At 39.1% G+C, this 9,838-nt stretch overlaps 1 protein-coding gene across 7 annotated transcripts in view; it reads right to left on the reverse strand.

Moving 5' to 3' along the window:
* Positions 1 to 9,295, reverse strand: part of GTF2I (general transcription factor IIi) — a 67,825-nt gene extending 58,530 nt beyond the window's left edge. For all 7 annotated transcript variants that reach the window (XM_085314907.1, XM_085314915.1, XM_085314886.1 and 4 more), the window contains exons 1-2: positions 9,196 to 9,295; positions 7,627 to 7,765 (exon numbers count right to left, since the gene is read on the reverse strand). In XM_085314907.1, the coding sequence (XP_085171033.1) occupies positions 7,627 to 7,765; positions 9,196 to 9,294 (238 nt within the window). In that variant the 5' untranslated portion in view covers position 9,295. The remainder of the gene's footprint in view (positions 1 to 7,626; positions 7,766 to 9,195) is intronic.
* Positions 9,296 to 9,838: the final 543 nt, after the last annotated feature.

The following is a 9,838-nucleotide window of genomic DNA, read 5'->3' on the forward strand; positions in this document are numbered from 1 at the left end:
AGGAACACTTACGTGATCTCTTCCACTGAAAGGGGATGCAAAGTCTCAGCTCCTAAGTGACAAGCATGGTAGGAGCAAATGCGTTACGTTAATCAGCACTGTAAGTCTGGGAAAGGGTGATGAGCTGCAGTCAGCTGGCCAGAAGCAGCTGTCTACTTCTTTTCTTCTTGCAATTTGCGTAAGCGCAAATTATTCCAAGCCATCTGCTGCAAAAAGGGAAGTGAAACTAAGGAATATAACTGAGAGCCAGAGCTGAATAAGTTCCCATTAAAACTGACTGCAAAGGGCTTGTTCCTGCAGATACTCAAAACAAAATAAGCATTCAGCAGAGGTTGTTTTAAAGAGGCCACTCCCAAATAGCAGAAAGAAAAGCTGGCATGAAAAGAGCCTGAGAGTTAGAGGTACAAAACCACTCTGGTTTGGCAAAATTATCCGGATAGTTTCACTTTTTAAAAGCCACTATTCCAATATCTTTTCTTTTTGAAATGTATTGTTAAAGGGTCCCCACTTTAAACTGCACTGGAAAGCCAAGACTGAAACAAGAGGCATAGCAGATTCACCTCCCAACCTTCATTTAAAATAGATAACATTAGTGATGGCAGGCATGCAAACACCATTAGTGTTTTGTCAGGATTAATTTTCAGCCTGACTCTTACTGTTTTTCTTTCACAGATGATGTATGTCTAGTGATCTGATGAATGCTTTCTCATCCAAAATATTCTGCAGCTTCAGGAGCAGCAAAGCCACAGAAGCCTCAGCTGACCACAAAACAATTCAGGGGCCAACCTAGTGACTGTGGGAAACCCGTTTCCCCACTGACACAAAGAGAACCAGTAGTTTTAACTAGCTATATTAGTACCAAGGGATTAGTCTCCAAGTGATATTAAAAAAAAAAAAAGGGGGGGGGAAAAAGTTGACTAATTACAGAATGGTATTTTCACTATTTGCTCTGGCATATAATCAAAGACAAGAGAAGACAGACAAAGATTGTCCTTTAGGTATTATAACAAGGACAAAAATATAAATCAATAGCAATTAGACTCACTAACAACTTTTACTATTAAAATATTGAAAAGAGGTTCTTGCAGGTCAGTGGATCCATTCTGCACTTGAAATCAAGTCAGACACATCCCACTTTATAGCTGAAAGGCTGAAAACATTTATTTATTTATTATTGTTTCTGAATTAACACAGGCAAGACAAGCAAGCAATACAGAACAGAGCTATTCACAATTGTTAGGAAGAAGCAAATCAGCTGTTCTAATGCTTTATTTACCATCGCTGCAGTATGCAAATAAAGCACCATAGAAGGACTCTGTAYAGACTAGCAGTATAATACACGCAATACATAGTCCCTAACACCGCAGCTTGCTATTTTAGCAGACTTGATCAAAGACATTTAAGCGCAAGTCTAAAATTAACCTGGTGCTACCGAGTTAATAAAAATACTCACACTACTGTAGCTCGACTCTCACCTATCGTCTTCCAAAAACATAAGTTATGCACATGATACTCTCAGGCCTGCAGTATCAGTCTGTTCAGCTTCGCATATGGCCAAAGTACATAGACAATACACAGCTCAGATCACGTATGTAAATAAATTGCTGCCTTTTTCTCTTCTGGTGGATGAAACCATGCTAATCAGCTTCAGCATCTTAAAATTGTATATTTATTAACAATATGGTATGAGGATATAAAGTTTACTGAGCTGTAGTTTAAAAAAAAAAAGTGATCTGCACCTATACCATGCTTTTTGCACACCACTAGCTGCTAGGGCAGGTTGGGAGGGGAACACAGGTTTTTGTTCAAGACAAAATACAAAACTTATGAGCTATTTAGATGCCTACAGATAAAYGTCATGGAGACTTTCAAAAGCATTCTTCTATATTTTTAGGCATCTAAACAGCTTTGTCAATCTGGCCCTGTCGGCTAGCATTGCCTTCTTTTATTGCCAATACTGGAAATATTTACAGCTGTGATCATGCAGTGGAGAATATTAACCCCTTTTAAACCTCTACTGCAAGAGAAATATCAATTGTATTTTGCATAATACAAACAGTTTAAACAAGGAAAAAACAGCAGTAACAAAAAACAAGACCAACACTTATTATTCAGGCTATCTGGAGTACRTGTATCTTTTGTCACAAATAGATGGCATATGAGAGATTGTGACAAGCAAACAAACAACAGAAAAAAGCTGCATACAAACAACTGGAGTTTTGGGGTGTACTCCCCACATATACTTTTCCWTTGGGGGTGACTCCAGCTAGTGCCACAAATTCCTCCAGAAGAAAGCSACCACGTAGACAGCAACCGGAGCTTGTACTCACTGTTGCTGTGATCTCTTGAAGGAAGCAATGCCATCACTGCTGATGAAAGCACATTTGAAGTGTTAAAAGAATGCCTTGCAGCTGTCCAAAATCTAGACATTGGATATGTGACASCAACAAGCTGGCCCAAGCCCTGGTCCAGTGCACTCTGCTCACTGGTAACAGTTTCCCTGTGCCTGTGGATACCATCGCTAGAGACAGAAGACCACCTCTTAGAACATCTGAACAGCTTAGTCCTGTGCAGTCGTATTTTAAACATTAATTTTTAAATGTAAGAGTGAGCCAGTTCTGTCACTCAAAGTACAGCAAAAGCAAGATTTCATGAAAACTCCTAGAAACARGGAAAGCAAGCAAAAGGGTAAAAACCGAGATAAAGGAATGATACATTTGTTTCCAGTGTCCCATACAGCCGGCACCCAGTCTAGCAAAACCCTAGTACTGAAGCGAACAYAGAAAGCAGAGACAAAAGAGGTGAGTTATACCCTTCTGGCATAGCTGGGAAGATGCTGCCTGGAAGACAAGAGCAGAAAAGCAAGTCAAGCTAGTAACAGATTTGCATCTAGTCCTATACAGGCACCCTCCAAGCTATGGGGATGAACTAGGGAGGAARTCGACACACTCTCCAGTGTAGTGATAGGGCTACACAGTGACTACTCAAAAGCTAGTACACACATCTTTTAAGATTAAAGGATTACTCTACAGTCCTTTCACACATTAGAAACCTAATTAAAGCTAAAAAGCTCATTTTCTCCTGAGAAGAAATCCTGCACAGCAAACAGCAGCTCCTGTGGAAACCAAAAAACCTGAAGCCTGGATTTTCACTGCATAGTCATACTTACTGGAATGGAGCAGGAAGCCATCATCCACCAGAGCAAGACCCTGGACATTATGTGACCTTCTGCCAGAGAGATGTTTAATTCTCTTGCGAACCTAGTGGAAGCTACTATATAGATCAGGAATGCCAACTTCACAAATTACAATAGGCTCTCTGAAGTCCAACAGTCGGCAATTCAAATGAAGATTTCCTATGTTTTGTTTATTTGTTTGCATTTTACATAAGATCCGGTCTTTCAGGGTTCTGTTTTGTTTGGGTTTTGTGCTCTAAATTGCTGAGGYTTTTCATGAGCTACAAAATCAGAAAAGGAACACAATGTCAGAATAAGGGAGGAGGCAAAAAAAAGGCAAAAAATCCTCTCCAATTCCCAAAGATCCTGATATTTTATATTTGCTCAGACACCAGGAGGGAGTCAAGGACAGACAGAAGTCTAGCCACAGATCTTCAAGCAGGTCCACAATAGYCTGATTTATGTGAAGAGTCATTTTACTTGCCTGCAGAAGACAGTAGAGGATATCCAAAAGYGAACAGTAATCCTGTGACCAAAGATACTGGGGAGCCAAAGTTGAGTAATCTTTTCCATAAGGTCTTTGGAGCATCTTGTCATTCATTCATTCATCATGAGCAGGAGAAACAGTTGTACCCATTAAAAACATTTGAATTCTGATCATTCTTGAAGCTACAAGGAATTCTCACAACCTGTGGCTGGATGGACATGGAGGTATAGATGAGAAAAATGGAAGACCCTGGGCCAAAGTCTCTAGCTGGACTTGAAGCAGAACTCTGGCCCATAGCAGATGCATCACTAAAAATTAGCATGGAGCCTTGTGGCCATCAGAAGAAAAAAAAAAAAAGAAAGAAAAAAAAGGCTTCTTAAATAAAGGACTTATCATCCAGGAGAAACAGAATACAGATACAAGATGGCTGCACCTCAGGCAAGTGAGCCCAGAGCCCTGACACCAAAGAAGAAAGAAACAGCATGACTGAAAGACATGAGATAAAGCTGCAGAACTAGCAGGACTATGTTTCAGTGCAGCCTACATACCAATGGTGCAACAGCTGGTGCCAGTGGAAGTGCTAGCAGAAGCAACCATGACTCTTGGAGAATAATCAGGTCCTTAGTAGATGTGATGGAACGCACAGTGTTGGACAATCTTTTCCAAAGTCCAGAGCAGATGACCAAAGAAGTGTTTCCATGTCAGAAAGCCCTTCTGAAAATCCATTTCTGACAGGCAAATATGACCCGAGGATAAGCCGATGCCTCCTTTGCTTTTTTACTCTCTCCAGTTCCATTTGAATGACAGCCAGTCCCACAGAGCCAGTATCAACCTTGACCAAACCTCAAGGGAAACTGCCAGGATGACAAAAATGAAGACATGAAGGGAACAGTGCTCTTGAGGCATCCCAGGCACAGGCCTCCTGTTCAAGATAGCTCATAACCCACAACTCCACAGCAATCCAAAGATAGCCACGAGGCATTTCATCTTGCTTCAGACTGCCCAAGAGGAACTGAGGACCGAACACCACACTTCAGCATGGAACAGCAACTATAAGAGGTACTGGCAGGACAAGAGGTGCACGACCTTGACAGCTTACAGTGCTCAAGGATCCATGCTTGTTCACATTCTGTACACGAACAAGGCACTCAATTTATTCTTTTTACGTACAACAGAAGCTTATAAAGGCTTAGTCTAACTGACACTGCAAGTTAGATATCATGCATACAAACACACACAGTTTTATACCATGAGGTGTAACTGAAACATACCATTTCACTGCAGCACAGTGTTCACAGATATCTTAATCGAGCACAATTCAAAATATATTGTCCGACCTCATTTTTAAATCATAACATCTATTGTCTGATTCTTCAATATTCAGCACACACTAATGCTAAAAATTATGTCTGCGTGTGTCATTTATTTTTGTTACATATAAGGTAAAAAGATACACAAGATSTGTTCAAATCTCTCTCCTCCTCATGTAGCTAGGCATTAAAGAATCCATGTGGGAAAGTCACAACGAATGAAAGCCACAGGAAACCAGACTTCAGCTCCACTGCTCATTGAACTACTGTTATTTTTAAAAAGACCTATACTGCTAGAAAATGCACATGGTACTTCCTTCATAAACCTACTTCATAATACATATTCCAGCAATTTAGCCTACTGAATTATAGTCRTCACTAAAAATAAACAGGGTTTCTGAAACCTTAGCCCTCCAAATTCTGAAAACACTTCATATTTGCAAGAAATAAGGGGCTATGAGAAAAGCAGAAATAAAGACTGAAAAGGCTTTTAACAAAAGGGAGAAAGTCGGGCACTACCAGAGGAAGGCTTAGTAACTACACTCCAGTTTACACACTTAATAAAGAAAAGAGATCACAAGTGCTCTATGCACAGATAATTCTCAATTTTGTCAGCAACACAACACACATGCTTCAAAGACTGACATCATAGCTGAACTTTTAAAAGTTTAACAGCAATGGTAATAATCCCCTGGAGGCCTTTATTAATCATAAAAAACAAAAAAGGCACAATTCCAACTTATAAGAACGAACAGAACTGTGACCCTCCAGGTTTTTCTGAAAAACCTAAYAGAAAGGCAGCTGACATCATCTATTGCTTCCTTTCACATCTGAGGGAAGAAACAAGATGCAACAAGAAAGGACCTGTTGCCTCCAAAGTTTTAAACTTCAGTTGTTAAACTATAAACTTCACTACCAGCTCAGAATTGCCAAAAATGCTGAGGGAATCAACATTCCCACAAATATGATGCTATTATTTCTAAAATTGATGTTCTAAAAATCAACTTTTCCGGAATATTAGGATCACAATGAGCAACATATTTCTTAGCAGCAAGAGAAAAAACAGAGCTCCAGCATCACGATTTCCCAGGAWCTATGAGGGATATGCACTTAGTGGAACATGAATGCATTGAATCTGAGGTTGGTTAGCTTTTATTTACAAAAATCTATCGTGTTAAAGGTGTTCTGGGGGAAGTATAATGAAAATACTGTTTCCAGAGTGGATATTGTTTAACCTGGTCCAACAGTATTAAATATATATATACTTTCCACATGTGAGTATCTTTTAACTGGAATAACACAGAGAACCTGGATTATCAGAACTAACATAAGATTTAAATATATGCATGTATCTATAGAAATCACAGCTGATACAGTCAAATACAAGCATGGATAGCATGCCAGGGCATCCCATCGTACAGAAACAGGACTAAAGACTGCTCACTCACTCTCCTTTAATTACAGATCTAGTCAGGGAGATCAAAAATCGGTTACCAGATCTTCCAGGTTCCTCATCTATAGAGGATGTCCCCAGTTTCACCACGCAAGTATACAAAGCCTTTGGTATCTCAGGAAGTGCCACTGAACTGTTAATAAAACTCTAGGCTTTCAGGAGAGCCCTTTAGGAAACAAGGTCAGGTAAAAAACTGAAATCCTCATAATTCAGAAAGTCACTATCCAAGTATGTGTATGACACTGGCAAAATCCAGAGCCACACCATGAACATGTGAGCCCTTCAGAAAATTCTTCAAGGGAATTTTAGCTAGTAGCAAAAACATTTTTAGGAGTAGATTTCTGTTACAGATGAAACAGTTGCCTTTCAGGCAGTGTTTAGTCTAGGCGCATTTTACAGCTATTGTTTTTAAATCCCCTCACAGACTGATCCCTCCCTCATGCTGTTGACCTATACCTTCTCCCTTCCCTTAGGCAGGTAAGCATACATTTCTTTAATGAATAAGCACTGTCCCTCAGCAATACTTTCTGCCCCAAAGAGTCACTATATCTGTGAAAACTAACTCTTAAAAGACTGTCTTGTGCTCAGTGCACCATGTTTCATATGCATAAAACTTCACCATTTTACTGTAGCAATGCATTAAAAAAAATTGTTGTTAGAACAGTACAAACATAATACAGATGTAACTTTACATATCCATACCATAATGGCTTTTATCTGTCTACTAATTTACAATGACAGAAAAAGAAAAAACTCAATGTAAATCATAAAAATAGTAATGCTAATAATAGGTCCAAAATATGCATCTGCTTTAAGGAAAAATGAAGTGGTCTGAAGAACAAGGACTATCTGAGTTGACAGAAGTCATCCACTACCTACTCAATGCCCTGCCTAACCTTAATGAGAGGAAAAAAGGTTGGGGAGACTGCAGGGGAAGATGTGAAGGTGAATTAACATGTACTAGAAAACACAGAAAATATTCTTAGGATGGACAGTCTAATACTTACTGTTATACTAGTTTGTCATGTTCTTTAAAAAAAATTAAGAGAAAAGAACAAAAACATTGTCAAAGTTGAAATAATGCTCTAAACAACATAGCATGTAGCCACAATACATTGAACTGTGCTCCCAAAAGATATTAGTATTATGCAATATACATGAGTTAGCTTGTGAAATACAAAAATGCAATGTTGAAACTTACAGTATTTAACAAAATCCTTCTGAAAATCTTTCCTAGAATTCACAAAGGCTCTTCCTCTCTCAGTTCCAACTACAAACACATCTGTTTCATATACAGCAACACAGGCAACTTCTGCCTTGGACTTGGCAAGTTCTTTACACTATAAAGAGAAAAACAAAAAAGCTTTTATTACCATAGTTAAGAGCAGAGTTAATGGAAATGCATGTAGAACCAAGTAAAACTGTTTATTGCTTCTACAGCCACCTTCCACCCCTCAGAAGGTCCTGCAAGTAACACAACATGACCCATTAGGTGAAGGATGATTTGCAGCTCGAGTGCTTTTCAATAAAAATCTTACAGCATTTCAGAAAYGTTAGTGAAATTAAGGCGTTATCTAGATCCAGCAATTGCACTGTTTTAATTAAAATGATTTAATTAAAATCATCACTTCTCCTTTGCACAGTCATATTGAATACTTTATATTAATTTCAGCTTTCAAAGAGCACACACGAGTTTTGTTCATTCACAGCACACTGCGTTAATACAAGTTGTGCTCTGAATGGAAGGTACAGTTGCAAGCAGGAAGACTGCCTGCAGTCTGCCTTACCCTGTCTGCTGCGCTCTGGCTCAAGTGAAGTCTCTAGAGGAAGGGAAATACTGAACCTTCCCTAGAACACCATGGTGTGTTCTGCTGGGAGAACGGTCAGCAGGCAAGTAAGGCAGAAAGCCTGCACTGCAAGGGTCAGACAGGAAGATCGTGTGAAAGACAGCGAGATCATCAAGAAGTGACCACAGAAAGTCCACTTCTCTTAAGAACTCCGATAATCAAGAGTTTGCTGCAACCTACAAAGACACCAACAGTTGTTGCACCAACAGAAAAGCCTGACACACAAGGCTGTAGGAACAGAACATACTCACTGGGGAAAAAAAAGTTTGAAGCCAGTTTTCTTATAACTATATCATTCAAAGTTTCACTGCTAAGGGGAAAAAAAAAAAAAAAAAAAAAACTTGTTATTTATCACTTAATACAACAATTTCAGAGAACTAAGTCTTTGACAGTGGCTCAACTTCAAGCAAAACAGTGCAGGCATTTCCCCCTCAAAGTTCTGACCAACCTGAAGTTCCACCACACAGCAGGACTAAATTTCCATAAAATAGGAGAAATGCCAACTTAAATACAAGCATCTTCTGAACAAGCTTCGTGGAAACGTTATAGTACCTGAGGACAAGGCACAAGCCTCAAGACTGATTATCCATTCTGTTTTTACAGATGACAAGTACAAGATCATACCTGAATACATTCTTGCCTTTTAACTATCCTCTGATCAATAAGTATTTCCAGTTTGTTTATTTGACAAAACAATTGTTAGAGCAAYCACAGCACAACGAGAAACAACAAGGCTGTTAAGATTACCCTTAGCACGGATTTCCACAAGCAGAGAGTCAGTAACAGGCAATTAAGTAGCACACCCTAAGGTACAGGTATAACATTACACTCTTCCCCCTCCCCAGCTAGAAGCAAGACACTGGTGTAATCTCACACAGGAGAAGACAGGGGCGTGAGACAGTTGCTTAACTATCTCTACTAACCATTGATTCAAGTGCCGACATGAGGAATGAAACCACCATTCTGCTTTCAGAGGAGTCCTCATCCTGGATGGACATTGCTGGTACAGTAGCCTGGGCCATTTTCACCCTGTACAATGAAATACAAAATCTGTTCAGATACACACAATAGTAAAAAACTAAATCCTCTCAAATAAACAAGGGAGGGAAAAAAGCCCTTTTAAAAATCCAGAATATTCCCACATGAGCAAACATACACAGAAAATGTAACAGAAAGAAGTTTTCACTTTTCTATTCTTTTATTCTTCCTGCCGTTTCATCCAAAGTCATAAAGATGTTCAAAAGTTACAAGGTTATACTGTGATGAGACCACAAACCCTTCATGCGTTGAAAGATGCATAGTAATCAATTAGAAAGAAAAATCAATGTAAATTTACCTAAGCATGCTTTCAACTCCAACAGTCCAAATAAACACTGCGGGAAGCAGGATGGGACAGGATATACGATACTAATGGTATAGCATTACAAGAGGAATACAAAAAAAAAAAAAAAGCAGTTGTGCCATAGGTATTAGAACAATCTTCCCTGTAATTTACAGCAGCAAAAAAATATGACATCAGAGACTACAGTATCAGTAACCAGAACGTGACATTTTTATCTGCATATT

This window comes from Rhea americana, unplaced genomic scaffold, assembly GCF_003343005.1.
Source record: "Rhea americana isolate MKP2758 unplaced genomic scaffold, rheAme1 scaffold_111, whole genome shotgun sequence".
Lineage (NCBI taxonomy): Eukaryota > Metazoa > Chordata > Aves > Rheiformes > Rheidae > Rhea > Rhea americana.